Raw genomic sequence first — 16,941 nt, 5'->3', positions numbered from 1 at the left:
GTGAATGTTCACACATTCACGAGAGAGGTAGAGTGGGATCCTCCCCAACTGAATCCTACAAGTCCGCTAATAATGTCGCGATCTCTCTTATTGGGGACTAAGACAACAGCAGTCCCAACAATATCAGCTGTACAATCCGAATCTCAGGACAACAAGGATCGCGACAGAAGGACATTCAAGCAGGATGGTTTGAACAGAGTCGAACCCAATGCCTTGATTGATAGCAAAGCAGAGTTGTCATATATTCCAAGGCAAGCATCCTGGAGCAACATAGTGATGGATCACAGGGAAGAGATGACTGACTCTGAACGGCAGGCCACGATTCATGCCCCAGCCACCAACACAAGTGGTGAATCCGAGAGGGATGTGGAAGAGTCAATACCACCCCCTACTGTCATGGATGTGGAAGAGTCAATACTCTCCTCAACTGAATAGATGTGGAAGAGCAAACGCAGTCTTCAACTACCAATGAAGTAGTCCCACCGTCCCAGGAACCCAGACCAGGCCCCTGCTATCTCTTCAAAGTGAATGGTTTAATAGAATCAACAGTTGCCAACAGTTTGCAATTGGATGATCACATTTTCTCGAATTTCGAGCTTATTTTCAATTTTAGGTGGAAATGTTACTGAACATTAAGTGTAGAGATTTTCATGCTCAATCTTTTCCACTCAATTTTTTTTGTTTAATTTGTATCTGAAGCCTGATAATTGGGAATCTAAAATCAAACTTTGCAATGATGGGGCGGAGCTCATGAAATTTTTACAGATATGGGACTTGTGGCAGTTAATAGAGCTAATCAATGAATATTCTAGGTATTAATTAATTTAATCAAAATCGTTGGAGCCGTTTTCGAGAAAATCGCGAAAAAACCTGTTTTTGACAACATTTTCTACGTCTTAGCCGCCATCTTGAACTGCATTTGATCGAAATTGTTCGTGTCGGATCCTTATATTGTAAGGACCTTAAGTTCCAAATTTCATGTCATTCCGTTAACTGGGAGATGAGATATCGTGTACACAGACACAAAGAAAAATACCCAAAACCACTTTTTTGGACTCAGGGTATCTTGAAACGTATAGAAATTTAGATATTGGGGTACCTTAATTTTTTTCTTACCTATGGTAAATAGGGCAAGGAAAGTAAAAATCAGACTATAGAATTATTCATCATAAATCAGCTGACAAGTGATTGCACAGATGTGTGAAGAAGCCAGTCTATTGCTGTATTTCCATAAGGTCTATAGTTTCAATCAGGTACTTGTGGATGAGAATACTGCGTGAGGTCTACTGTTCACAGAACTACTAGTTTAGTATCGATACAATCAAATGTCGATATTCAAATATCGATGGTATCGAATATAGATAGTTTTTGTGAACTTACCTGCGATCGCTCGAGCGGGTGTTGCTCGTGTGTAACGACATCTGGAAACTCGAATCGTGCCTCAACGGTATCTGGCAGGGGGTGGGGGGTGGTGCTCCCCAACACCAGGGCGGGACTGGAGGGGGTACTCGAGTTGCAGCTGGACGTGTTCGAACTCGAATCAGGTCCACCCTGCCATTCAAACAACAAAAATTCAATCATTCTCAACAAAAATAAAACAGAACCAAACATATAATGAGACATCTTGATTCAATACGTAGGCCCGCCCCGTTGCACAAAAGTCTGTTAAATATTTATTTGAAAATATACATATTTTCAATATGTGTTGAAACTCAATCCTATTATTTCCCTCATAACGCACACTGAACAGTAAAATTTAAAAAGCAATGAACAATATGAAAAAGTGCGTAACTAAGGTCCGCCGCAAAATCGACCCACGCTAATCCACGCCACTCTAACCCACGCCGTGGGATGTTTTGTAAACCATTGCTATAGAATTATTCATAATCAATCAGCTGACAAGTGGATTATTCATTGCATGCAATACACAGATGTCAGGAAAAGCTTAGCAATGGTTTACAAAACATCCCATGGCGTGGGTTGGAGTGGCGTGGATTAGCGTGGGTCTACTTTGCGGCGGGCCTTATACTATTGAGTTAAAGGAAACATTTGAAAATTGAATACAAAATAATAACGGTGATTAAATGACGGTTGAATGCCACGAAAAGCAATCAGAGGAGCAAAATACGTTTTTAATTAAAACTTAATCACAGTTGAAATTCAACAGACGTATGTGCAACCGGGCCTAAAGGTGCGCTCGAAACGAGTAAGACGCGGTAAAGATCGATGTCACTAAAAAGCTGTGGAAAGATAAGAAACATTTGGAGTCATTGATATAGGATAGATAAAATGGATGATAGAAGAAAGCTAGTGAGCTGAAATCTAAATTATAAATTAATTAATAATGACTGCAAGCTGATGAAAGTAAGCAGAAGACTCACACGCACAATTTTGAATCTTTGGTAAATCACGAAAATAAAATTCTATTTAATAGAATTGAGGGGCTCTGAAGAGCCTGCTGACGGATCACCCTGTACTCACTCCTTTATAGGAGTTCTATATTTTGGAGAGCAGGGTGGTGAGTGCTTATTTTATTTGATTTCTGCCTTGGGTCAGCTGTTTTATTTCACTTTTTCATGACGTGTCCCAGTATATTTATTCACAAAAGAAAAAAAAATAGCAGCAGAGACAATATATGCATAATGAATATTCACCACAAAGACAACAAGTCTGGGTGTGGGGAATGAGTTCTTTGAACTGCATTATATTAACCTAACCTAACCATTTACAATGGATAATAAAACAAAAGAATAAGTATAAGGACCTTCACTTTAGTGATCCTTTTTATGGACCTAATTAATTTAATACTAACTAAATACTAGATTGATTGAATGAGGAAATACTACAATGGTAATCCCTGGCTCAAAAATGTTGGTAGCAAATTACTAAAACGAAAGTGAAAACTTTTCAAACTACTATTAGAAATGACTGTTGGCTTACCGGGAATGGAGGCACATGAACTTGACGACGGGCTTCCTTCCTCAACATGGCCGACGGAAGATGACTAGGAGACGGCCTTGGAATGGTGGGTGATTGGTTGGGTACATGTCCTACAAAATAAAACGCCAATTTATTCAATTCTTGCTGGATGATACCCACATAGGATCCTCATTTTCTGGATCCAAATAAGTATTCATTTGTACGGGTGACATGCACTTAATCACACAAAAAGCCTGTTGTGTCTTTAGATATAATAAGTATAATGATTGTACATTATTAAATGAATAAATAAATTCAGTTTCTTAAATTAAGTTAATTAAGATCCGGTTGCTTCTAGAATTACGCTTCTCATTCGTTGATATTGCTGACAGTTCCAAGTGAATCTCACCATCATAGCATGCCTTATCTGACTAAGTAAGCCATGGCAGTCCGATATCGTATATTCATTTAATTAATTAATAATGTATTAATCAGTTGAATAAATGAATAGATTATACATCATTCATTTCTAAAAACATATACAATATCACACAAAAATCAGTATTGAATACACTCTGGTATAGTTGTTAGTGGAATATGAATTAAAAGCAACCTCTGTGTTTTAAAAGGGATCAACTCCACCATAACAAACTAGGAACTAAAAAAATATAAAGTTCCTTTTTTGTGAGCAAATTATTGATAATTTATTAGCCATCAAATTCAAGTATGTACAGTGGTCTTCATCCTTGAATTAAAAATAGTATTTGAATAGTAAAAAGCAATAGTAATTGGTAATAGTATTTGAATTAAAAAAAAAAACATTTCCGTTTGTCCAACTAGACATATTGTAATGAAGAAATCAATCAATATCAAAAACGCTCTTTCCTCTAGCCACTTAAATATCTAAATAGTTCTAATAGCCACATAGTTCTAAATCCTTAATAGAATGTCTTCTATTTTCTGGTAGCCTATAGTTATTTTTTCAGGTTCATTTATTCATTCATTGACAGTAATTATTAATTAAAACATTTGGGATAAACCAACAGACATCTTTTTACATTCCACAGATATATTTTCTAGAGAATTTAATTTATTAAGGTGCGTACATGCGTACATAGTCAATCAGCTGACTATATCTGTATTTTTACAGAAACAGTAAGATACAGATATAAAAAGCTTGGCATCATCAGCTGATTAAAAGTGAATTGCTCATGTTTGCGTCGCGTAAATCTGTACGCACCTTAAGAATATCACAGACTACAATAAGCAGTAGAAAATGATACTGAATCTTTCAATAATGATGCCTTAAAACAAACTGTAATGCTAGTACTGACCATCAATTTGAACAGCTTTTCGAAATTCTTCGATGAATTCTTTTGGTAAACCACAAGAAGGAGGAACTTTCGCTTCGCAATCTCTGTGACACTTGTATTTACACTCTTTACATTTTAAACCTGTTGAAATGATAATTCAAGATTATTAACAGTTCCAAGATTTTAATAAGAATCGAACCTCAACAACATAATAGAATTGCACTTCTAAGGAGCTAAAATAATTATAAAATTATGAGTAATGCAAGTTGTGTTCGTTGTGAATAGGACATATAATTTTTATAGGTAAATAAAACCTTTGTATAATACACCAGAAATGTAATCGGAATTGAATAAAAACATAATTAGAATTATGGTTTGAAACAGTTTTGGGCAAATGCCTGTTGTTTTATGGTTTGAAACAGTTTTGGGCAAATGCCTGTTGTTTTTACCTGGATTGTATTTGCATATGAATAAAATGAATAAGTAAATAATTTTTATTAAACACCAAAGCTTAAATTGTAATGAAAATGAAACAAAAACATATTTCTTATAGATAAATGAAACCTGAACAAACTAGCCGAACTGTAATGAAAATACTGTGTTGTGTAATAGTTTTAATTGTGATGGATAAAAGAAATAGAATGATTTGAAACATTTATACTATTTCTCTTAATGATATTCAATGCATTTACATTTTGTCAGCGAAACAGTCCTTAATTCTGTTGTTGAGTTCAAAAATTTAACTCTAGGCCATAAAATAATTATTGAAACCAAACTCCATACGCCACAAGCTTGTATATTGATTTGTAGCTACAGAGTTTTGGTCTTGGAAAAAACTAAACAAAAAAATGAAATTTGAATTTTTGTGAGCGGGCATGATGGCATGATAAATACAAAACTTGGATATAATGGCCGGTCATGATTTCATGAAATAGGAGATGATCATAAACCATGAACAGATAAAGAGAAAAATTTCCCGATAAAATCACAAGCTGGAGTTATTCTCTTAGACGCATCCATACTACTTATAGAAACAATAATTTTATTTTTATATCCAAGAATCATCAGAATAGTCGTTTCGATACAATATTAAACTGAAATAAAAATAAAAATCTCAGTACCCTTTTTTAAATTATTTCATCACAACATGTTTCAAATGGCATCAATGTTGAAACATGTTGTGATAAAATAATTCAAAAAAGGGTACTGATATTTTTATTTATATTTATATTACAAGTAGCCCTATACAGAAAAGAGATAATATTAAACGGCTTTCAATTAACGAAATGAGAGAAAATGGAAAATTCTATAATAAGGCTATCAACAGGAAAAAAGAACAATTGGTTCTTATAGGAGTGTTTACACATTGAAAGACTAGAATTGTGTGAAAAATCCAATAATAACAATGGTGTTCCTTTTTTGCAAATAGATCAGAAATACATTGGGAATCAGACCACTAACGACAGGACAAGTGTGTTGAACATGTATGTACACACATGGCATCATGCATTGTTGTGTCACCACAGCGAAAGGCTTCTAAAAAAATTTTGCGGTTAGATTTTTGTAACTCCGATTTTTTCTGTTTATTTTTTCTTTGCTGCTCTATTTGATGAATTATTTTTGTATCATTGTGCTTTGTAATTTTCCAGTGGTTGTTCATTTTTTGATAGATTAGAAGCTCTCTTGATTTTTTAGAAGCTGATGACACATCGTGCATAACGAGCATGTGTGAGCAGACATTTTCAACACACTTTCCTGTCGTTAGTGGCCACCCTCATGCCGCATCTACATGTTGGCCGAGCCTGCAATGTGACCAGTTGGCAAACCATACATCCACACACTGGCGTTGGTTGACATTGGCTTCATTGGGCAAGCATGTGGATGCGGCATAATACTACTAAAACAAAGTAATATATTACTGTTGACTTACCGGTGCCGATGAACATCTGCTTGTCGCATAGATTGCAGGTGGTCATCATTTTGAATGTTTTTGTGAACCGATGCGCGATCGTGTGACCCATGCCTCGCGGCGGAGCAGTCGGGGTGCGCGGCGACTTAGGAACTTGCAGGCTGTACGCTGAAACCACAAAACAAACCAGTCACCAACTAATAATAATTGATAGTATATTATCGAACATAGACAATAGAGTGCAGCCTAAGAAAAAATAAAGGACTGGCTGGCTGATAAGTGTCTTTATGACATGAATGACATTTGTTGTGATTTTTTTTTGGTTTCTAATATGTGACGATTGCCAATCAATTTTATTGTTGTACATGCAATGAGTAGTACATTCAAATTCAACATATGTTTCATTTGGTTATTGCGACCTCGGCCATAACGTCAACACGGATATAAACGTAATTTATTTATAGGTCCCGCCAAACAATAAGTGATTTACATTGTGAAAACATCAGATTTATCGTTATTAAATTATTATAAAACCTCGTATATTATAACGTAAAGAGAATTAAACCGAGAAGACCTGAGAGGACTGTACAGAATAAAATTACAGTCTTCTTTGTGCAGTAGGACTTTCTATGATCGTGTAAGCTTATGTGGGCATCATCCGTGATGAAAAATAATTATTTGAGAATTATTGTCGTATGTTATTGATACATGGTACTAGAAATATAGTCAGATTCACATCAAATCAGCACCTGACTTACATTAGTTTGCTATCATTGGATAGTGAACACAGCTCTATCGTTTCCAAACTTTTGTTGGCTATGAATAAAAAATATAATGAACAACCAGAATATTTTATCTCAATTACAAAAATTAATTACTGAATCAAGAGAAAATATATTTTCTCGCAGATAAAATATATTTTAGATAGAGTTAATCATTATTGATAACAATCATTGCTCATTGCTCTTATTGTAGCCTGATGGTTAATAAAAATGAATCTTGAATCACAGCTATCTATTATAGAAGACGGTAATAACTGAAAACTCAGCCACCTTATCATTTCCCTTGACTTTGTAACGGGAATCTCAATATGGATTTATAAATAAATATTAAAATAAGACCCTATGAGTAAATTTAAACTCAGTATACTACAAGTGATAATGTCAATCAAGCGTTGTGTAGTACGATGGGAAGAATGTTTGAAAGGATTACAATATACGAGGACCATTCAATATGTAATGAGACAAATGACTAATTTTCAAAAACGGCTAAATTGATCCATATGAAACTTTCAGGACATGAAGGTGGCAACCTTGTGATGGCATCTGATCAGTTGTTCCACCGTATTTCGTAAGCATAATCGCAAATTCACTCAGTTAACAATGGTGAGTCCACTTGAGAATTGCACCGTGATAGAACAACGTTGTGTGATCAGTTTTTTAGTCACAGAAGGTAAGAAAGGTAAGAAAGGAATCCACAATAGTTATTTGGGCAACTAGTGCGCAAAGTGTCAGTTTGCTGCACCGAAAGAAACGTTTATTGAGTGCAGCAGAGGAACTTTGCGCACGTATTTCACATTAAGTTTTCCTACAGTTACCATTGAATATGAAAAGTGGGTAATTATGGGTAAAATTGCCTGAAATCCATTAAATGTTTTTCTGTGTAATTTTATTATTGATAAAAACCTTAATCCTAAAATCCTAAAGTCCTCGTTGTCCTTGGTTATAATATATAATGAATAATAATTAGCGCGTTGTGCTTCGTCGCACCTCTGCTCACTATAGCAGCCACAGCAGTCACTGTTACCAACTTCATTTTGATTTTGCTGCACTGTTGCTCCATATAACCTACTAAGTATTTTGCGTTGCCATGTTGCAAATCTGGAGTGCAGAAAAATTTTTCCCGCACTAGAGCGGAAAAGTGATTTTTTGCGTTCTGTAATCAGTGCAGCAATGGCCACTTTTCAACGTAACTGTAGGAAAAAGAATGTTAAAAGTGTACAGAGACCATTGTTTGAATTGTTCAAACGTTCACAAATAGGTAGAGCAGTTTTAAAGTGACCATACAAATGTTTGTGAAAATCAACGCTGTGGACAACCAGTCAAAGTTGGGATTTCCTCTCTCGAATCTCGAATTTATTCGTTAATTCGGGACAATAGGCATATCACTGTTGAATTTTCAAGTAAAAAAGTGGACGCGAGTGTTGGAACTGTCAATAACATTATTCACAACAAGATGCAGTACAACAAAACTTGTGCGATATGGGTGCCTAGACAACTCACCGACTTTCACAAAGAAACCCGGCTTCAAATCACTCAACAGTTGAAAAATCCGTTTACGAGTGACGGAGAATGTTTTTTTCAAAAGAATTGTAGCGTGTGATGAAACATGGATCCACCATTATGCAGAGTCAAAGCGACAGACAGTCAGATCTGATCACGGCAAGTTGTTCTTCCAAGGTGCAATTCTCAAGCAGACTCGCCATTGTTAACTGAGCCAATTTGCGATTATGTCTACGAAATATGGTGGATCAACTGATCAGATGTCATCGCAAGGTTGCCAACTACATGTCCTGAAAGTTTCATATGGATCAATTCGACTGTTTTTGAAAATCATTATTAACTGAGCCAATTTGCGATTATGTCTACGAAATATGGTGGAACAACTGATCAGATGTCATCGCAAGGTTACCAACTACATGTCCTGAAAGTTTCATATGGATCAATTCGACCGTTATTGAAAATTAGTAATTTGTCTCGTTACTTATTGAATGACCCTCGTAAATACAGTAAGTGGAATTCAATTTCAATTATAAATATACATCAACAAGTGCTAATGTCAATAATTGAAGTGCTGTCAAGTACGATAGGAAGGATGTTTGAAAGGATTGCAATATAAATACAGTAAGTGGAATTCAATTTCAAATATAAATAAAACTTTCAATTGAAGTAAACAGTGCGATGTAAACAAAGCAATGTGTATGTAGAAAGCTGGTGTTGGTGATGTGATGTTGGTTTGAAGTTTGGAAAAGGAGTGAGCCATTAATAATGTCTAAAAGTGTTCAGCATACCATCATCCAATCAGGAAGTCTACTTAAAAATATTGGTATACTCACCATTAATAAATTTAATGAATTTTACTTTAAAGTAAGAATCTTCCTTATCCAAATTTACTAATAACTAGAATACGATCTTACAAAGTAACACTATAACGATATTACTCAACTTTCCAGCAATTAAGTCTCAAAACCATGTAAGCAAAGCAAATAATTTTACTCAAAAGCCCCACAACTACCGAGAAAATACTAAAATTGAGCATGTAACTTACGGTTTGTTACTCAAATTTTCATTTAATTTTCTTAACTGAATTAACAGTTGAATTTAACAAACTATTTTCTAAGGTTCGTTAAAAGTTAGCATTACTGCAAATAATATTACAATCAAAGTATTAACTCTGGTCTAAGTTAAAATACACATTCCATACAAGATCGGACTGAGCTCTAATGCAAAAATGCGAAAAAGTTGCGGGAAATTTTACTAACCGAAATACCAATAGGCCTATTGCGAGAAATTGAATGATGGAAAATTGTCATTTTCTACCGCTAAAAGCTGGACTAGCACGTCTGTTTTTTCTCCACTATATAAGTAAAGAATAGAATTACCTTACAAACAAACAACAAATTATATAAGTTACAAGTATTAGCTCCAAGCGTTCGATAGTTATCATCGAAGATAAAATGCCAATGAGCCCTTAAGTTTAAAACTAAGACTCATCAATTTAAAACAAATATTACTCTAATCACCGGTTCCTAGAACACTTATCAAATCGAAGAGATGACGTACAGTCATCATACTCGTCATAGTTATGTGAGAGATTTGAATTGAAAAGAGCATTAGATCTATAGTCGATTTGATGTATTCTTTAGTTTGATGGTCCATTAGATTAAATAACAGTGTCCTATTGAAACGTATTATTAAATTTATACGTTTAATAATCATTAGATGTAATAAGTGTGCTAGAAACCGGGGGTGGCAGACTAAATTCTATGAATAACGATAAGCGGTGTGCGCTTGAAGCTGAGGTGTGAAACTGACAATTCTTACGCTTGGAGGCGGCTTCGTCGTGGGGGTGCGGGCTGTCGGTGGGGGGCGGCGACCGAATGGGACTGGAGAGCAGCGGCGAGATCTGCCCCCCGGGACCCGGCTCTGTCGGCAACCGTTGCCGCCTTTCCGGCCTGAAAACATGTCAATAAAACATAGCTACAGTCAGGTTCACGTTATAATGACAAGGGAGGAAATTTGTTGAATGAGAATTGATCTTTTGGAATTTCTCCATAATTGAAAAAACACCGTTTTATTTTTGTCACATCCACATTTATTAAATTTTTGTACAGGACTGCAAATTCGTGTTGAAACTAACACATCTTCCATCCACATTTATTAACTTTTGTACAGGACACCACAGCTGAGGATGTGTTGGTTTCAACACGAAACTGCAGTCCTGTACAAAAGTTTAATAAATGTGGATGTGACAAAAATAAAACTGTTTTTCAACAATGGAAAAAGATAGGAGTGCAACTCCGGTCTGAAAACATCAATCACATGTCAATAAGGACATGAAGAAAGGCCTGAAAATTTTTTGAAGTGAAGAACTACAAGACTTGACCTATTTCGGACTATGTGTACCTTATCCAAATTTAGGAGAGAAATAGCACAAGGTTGCCTTATTTTTTCTTTCCCTATCATTTTCCTTCTTATTTTCATTCTTCTTCTTTTTCCTCTTCTTCTTTTTCCTCTTCTTCTATTCAATTTTTCCTATTATTTTTTTACTCTATATTCGTTTCTATTTTCTTTTACTTCTAACTGTTAATTTAGTATTAGGTTCACACTGGCGCACAAGGAATCTTCCTTTTGCCGTGGTTTTGCTTCACTTACTGTACTTATGCATGTGAGCATAATTTGAATCTTCATTTTATAACTATTATTTATAATATAAAGGAAATCATTTCGTTATCATATCTAATTAAATTAATTTATGTATCTTGGTTTAAGTGCAGTAGCATATACTTATATTTATTTTTTGTAAAGCTTTTTTGTATTTTGTTTTTGGCAAATAAATTCATTCATTCATTCATTCATATACGAGGTGCGATCGAAAAGTAGACAGGCTACTGACCCTGCAGTGGTGGTTTCGCCGTCGACCTTGTTGGCGAGTTGGGACTCGTGTGACTTTGACTTGGTGAGCGGCTGCGCGTCCGCGAGTGGCTGCAGGCCAGTCGTATGCTTCTTGCGAGGCGGCGGCGTTGTCGGAAACTTGTTAGCGCCTGCAATCACAAAACAAGCAATTAAAAGCTTGACAAACTGAAAACTAGACGTACTGAAATACCGAAGAATTGTAGATAGGCCTAAAACTATCCTCTGTGAATTCAGAATCTTTATGCAAAATTAAACAGATGAGATAAAGATTAGAATTAGCAATCATGTATTTTAAAGAAAAATACTAAGAAATTGTCAAAAACCACAGATTTATTGATACTTAGAGAGACCGGTTTCGGTTGTACACCATTGTCAATCTCTGATAAACAGTTTATCAGAGACCTAAGACAGTTCATCAGAGATTGACAATGGTGTAACAACCGAAACCGGTCTTTCTGAGTATCAATAAATCTGTGGATTTTGACAATTTCTTAGTATTTTTATTTAATATGAATAATTACCACAATGTGTACGTTCTGTGTACAGTGAATTGTTCCAGTTCCAATCGTAAATTGTTCCATCACGTGACTAGTGCAAAATGTTCCCATGGAACGCCATTTCAAAATCGTTGGTTCAAGCTTTTGGCGCGCACATATAAAGTTGATTTACACTAAAATGTGTCGTTTACTAGCTGCGTGAATGAAGAAAGGCTGTTTTACAAACCTACCGTCTAGAAAAGTGTAAATTTCTTTTATTCCATTACTCTCCATCTCCAATTTTCTATCGAGTAAAATTGATGTTATCAAACATCATATTGTTGGTTATGTATTCTATGCTATGCTATGGTGAACAATCAGCGCATGCGCAGAGAAGCAAGCAGACTACAATAATCGACCAATGAGAGCTCAGATAGTTGGAACTGTAGGTCGGAAAATTTACCACACTTCGACTGTGGGGCAGGATTTTGGAACTGGAACAGAATCTGTCAAAATTCCTCCCATGGAACGCGGATCTTTTTACTTGGTAAATTGTGAATCGGACAATTTACCACATTCCATGTACACAGAACGGGCCCATTATCAACTTCTCAACTACACAAAAAGATTCAGGCATTAAATTATTGTTGTTGAAAAAGCACTTACCAGTGCGACCGTTATGTTGCGGACACGTTTCACGAGTGAGCCGGTCGGTAGGAAGAGGAGGAGCTGAAAACAAGATTAATTCACTAGAAATTCAAAACAACATCACGTTCCTTATAAAAATAAAGTAATTATCATCAATAACTAACATAAATAACAGTTTACTCTCATGTTAAATATTATTCAACATTTAAAAGAAAAAGAAGATGATGACGATGAAAATGAATTTACCAATATTTTTATGCTGTCCTAGATCCTAGTTTATTATAAACAACAATACAATTCAATGATAAATAGGTTTTACAAAGAAAGGGTGGCTACTAACGACAGGACAAGTTTTTTGAACATTTGTGTATACGCATGCTCATAATGCATGACACACTACACATTGTAGTGTCAGCAACGAGAGGCTTTGAAACAGCTGTTTCACAATAGCTTCTAACATAAAATAAACAATAAATATTGTATCTGGGTGGCACTTGACAGAATCCGGTCTAAACATGGGAGATGCAATGCATCATTTTTCAAAAGGGGACTTGCAGACTCACCAATATGTGACTGTGGGGCGATGGAGCAGACAGTGCACCACATCATATTTGAATGTGAGAGACGTGCCTACCCACTACCTCCGTAAACAAAGCTGTAGTGCATTCGTGTGCCGTCAGCTCAGGTAGGGCTCCTACACCAATAAAAATTTGTTGATTTCAGCTGATCTATATAAGCTAGCGTTTTTATTGGTGTAGGAGCCCAATCTGTGCTGACGTCACACGAATGCACAATGACTTTGTTTATGGAGGAAGTGGTCTACCTGGGTGAGGCTAACGACTAACGACTACTGTAGACAGTCTCCAGGCAATAAAGTACATTTCAACCCTTGACTTGCATTTATAGTGAGAAATTTTCTTAATTTTGACAAAACTGCCATAAGCTAAATAAATAAACAATAAATAACCCAATGGGAAATTACAAACTATAATGATACAAAATTATTTAACCTCAAATAAAGTAGCGAAGGAAATTAATAAACAACAAAAAATCAAAGATACAAAAACCTAACCTCAAAAAATATTGTTCAAAGCCTTTCGCTGTGATGACACAACAATATATAACTACATATTATATGTGTAGGCCTACATACATGTTGCTGTGATGACACAACAATGTATGACGACATGTGTATACACACACGTTCAACACACTTGTCCTGTCGATAGTGGCCACCCTAAGGCTAGGCCGCACACCAGTTAGTCAAGACAAGACAAGATATGATCAGACACGTTTAGTCACAATACTTCACATAGTTGATTATGACTTAACACACACCGATTAATCATTGCAATTAGACATGTCTTCATAAGCAACTATGTGAAGTATTGTGTCTGATCATGTCTTGTCTTGACTAACTGGTATGTGCCTAGCCTTAGAAATAATATAAAAATATAAGGATAAGATAAATGATGATATAGCTATTTAGAATAAAAATTATTGTTTTCGTACAACTTTTACAACTAAAATAAATTGGACTGACCTACACCGGCCTTGGCCGTCTTCTGGAGCGGCGGCGTGGGCGGAGGCGTAGGTAGGGGCGGGGACAGGGGGGCGGCATCGTCGGAGGGCACCGAGCCGCGAGTGGCGCGCGACCGCCCCGGCCGAGGCGACGCCCCCGAGCCACCACCGCCCCCGCCACTGCGGCGGTCCCACGAGTCCCAGTACAGCGGGATCTCGCTGTCAATGTCGCCGCGCAATAGGATGTCTGCCAACAAACACAAAATTACAAATGTTATGACAATGAAAAATTAAATGGAAAATAAACCTAAAACAGTTCCTAGAGCTCAGTATTATTGTACAATATATTGTTGTAGATGTCTACCAAAAGAGACAATTTTACGAGAATTAAAAATGCAATACAATTAAGAAATAAGCTTAAAGCGTTCCTAGAAGCTCAATATTATTTTCAATATATGGTCGTAAATCATTTTTTCCGAAAAAATGCAATTTATTTATATTTGTAGTAAATTTTATATATTGAATTTTTTTTTCGCGGAACACACCATATTACATTTCAATGTGACAAGACGCGATAAATCTAAACACAACTGCTGCTACACTATAGTGAGGTACACGTTATAATAACAGTGACGAAAAATAGGAGTAGAACGTTGCCGATCCTCTGTCTTGTCAATGTCTTCTATAGACGGTAGCTGATACAGGTTTATTGATGCAATATTGACAGTTCATTCTCGTTTAAAAAATAATCAAATATTTTAAACAATAAATTATATTTTCTAATAATTTATTAATGAATTTTCATAATTAAGATGAAATATTTCGTTAATTAATTATTAATTCTACATTGTTCAAAGACAATCTGGCAACAGACAAAGCGAGAAAGAGATAGCGCTATCCGCTTTGTTGAATGATAGACAAGGATAGCAATACCATTGCTAATCAAACAGTGCCATTATAACGAAGACCTCACTAAAGTTAAATCGTACTTGTTTCTATCAAACTTTTTAAATTGATGTTCAACTACTCGGTTGAATAACTGAACTACTCACTGCAATAACTCATCAAACTATTTCCAATTTAAAACTTGTTACGTAGGACAGAAAAATGAATGGCATAAACCCTGATCGATGCTAATGTATGACGCAATTGATAATAGTTTATTGAGAACACATTTTATTCATAGTCGACTTAGATCCGTATGCAGATACTCGGTTTAAACGGAGAAATGTCAGATGTTCGTTTAAACCCCGTATGAAACACATTACGATGAATGAAACCATCTATAAGTAAGCGTAGTTTAGCGTTAAACGTAGTGTTAGCATATGTCCCTTACCTGTATAGCGTTTGAGATTGTGCAGTGCGCGACAGAGACGTTTGAGCTCTTCCTCTCTCGCAATCATTGTGCGAAGCTCGTGTTCTGATTTCTCTTGCAGCGCCTCTACTGTCAGAACCCGCGAGCAAACGCTCTGAAATTAAAACAAAATTTGAGAATCAAACAATAATTTACATAAAAATTAAACGAAATAAATATATAAGACAATAAATACTTGTGAATATACTTGATAACCATAATTTATAACATATATAATTTATACCTATTATAATTTATAACTTGTATGGGCTACTTTTTTTAAATTATTATAAACACAATATATAAGGGGGATTCACAATGTTGGAGATAGCTGGCTAAGTCGAGCTATTCGCTAACTTCTGCTATTTGCTAAGTCTGTGTTAACTCAACGCTATACTAGTACGTTGGAAAAAATTACCAGACGAGATAGCAGATAGCGCAGGTTTGAGTCCGCTAACGCTTGCTAACTCTGTTAAAACGGCAGCCATATTTGTTTTGATCATATTTGGTAGCGAAAGTGAGGTTATAAAGTTTGAGTTACACAAATTATCCGCTTGGACCGCTATTGCAGTTAGTTTTAGATGAGGCGTTTACAATCCAGAGTTATCAAATAGCACTTTAACTGGCTAAAACAACATTGTGAATACCCCTAAAAACATAAAGTACCCTTTTATTCAAAACATTAAAAAAACTAGTTTCGTTTTCAAAATTTTGAACTTGAAAATGGCCAAAGTAGACCGAAACTAGTTTTTTTGAAATGTTTTAAATAAAAGGGTACTTCAAGTATTTATATTGTGTTATTAATAATTTATAACATCAATACACAAGATGTTACAAAAATATATGTTAAAAAAACAGGTACCTTGATTATTAATCTTTATTTTTCAAATTGTTTATTCAATTTAGTTTTCACAATACATTGATACACACAAAAGAAAAGATACACAGAAAACAAAATTGTAATTTTCCCCCACAGAGACGAAGAATCTGTTGTGGGGAAGAGTTATTAATAATAGCATGATGACATTATAATAATAATAGGAAGATAATAACATAATTTACAAAAAGTATAAGAGTATGATATATAGAAGAACTGAGCTGGAATATTTCCAGTGTAGAATGTGTAAAAGCTCGCTTGGTGCGGCTGGAACGATAGTCGTTGGACGATAATCGTTGATGTTAGTCGTTGGACGATAACCGTTGAACGATAATCGTTGACGATAGTCGTTGGACGATAACCGTTGAATAGTCGTTGGACGATAAACGTTGAAAGATAGTCGTTGGACGATAATCGTTGAGCGCCTGCTGTGTATTGTCTTCAATGGCACCGTTATAGTATGGCACTGATACAGAATCGTTGACTACAATCGTACTGGAGCTGTCATAATCGCAGTCGTTGGACGATTTTTGATTGTGATTCATCTTATCTCCTGTGATTGGATATGGCATGTAGTTAGAAGACTTCTTAAGGTCTTCATTGATTAAACTTAAACTGAAGTTTAGAAAGTCTGAATAACTCAGTCTCATCAGCTTTACAAACAACAATAATTGTTCATTAATATTTTGAAGTACCCTTCTTCTGTTCCCTTTGTAAAGATATTATGTG

The 16,941-nt window shown here is 35.5% G+C and overlaps 1 protein-coding gene across 1 annotated transcript in view; it reads right to left on the bottom strand.

Annotated features, from left to right (window-relative positions):
* LOC111062870 (kinase suppressor of Ras 2) overlaps positions 1 to 16,941 on the bottom strand; it is a 49,961-nt gene that overhangs the window by 25,847 nt on the left and 7,173 nt on the right. Inside the window, 8 exon segments of the mRNA XM_039436374.1 lie at positions 2,941 to 3,050; positions 4,254 to 4,373; positions 6,163 to 6,309; positions 10,236 to 10,375; positions 11,317 to 11,464; positions 12,479 to 12,541; positions 14,004 to 14,228; positions 15,318 to 15,450. Coding sequence (XP_039292308.1) covers positions 2,941 to 3,050; positions 4,254 to 4,373; positions 6,163 to 6,309; positions 10,236 to 10,375; positions 11,317 to 11,464; positions 12,479 to 12,541; positions 14,004 to 14,228; positions 15,318 to 15,450 — 1,086 coding nt within the window.

Source organism: Nilaparvata lugens, chromosome 10 (assembly GCF_014356525.2).
Source record: "Nilaparvata lugens isolate BPH chromosome 10, ASM1435652v1, whole genome shotgun sequence".
Lineage (NCBI taxonomy): Eukaryota > Metazoa > Arthropoda > Insecta > Hemiptera > Delphacidae > Nilaparvata > Nilaparvata lugens.
Note: the sequence above shows the minus strand (reverse complement) of the source record. Positions and strands in the feature narration are given on the sequence as shown.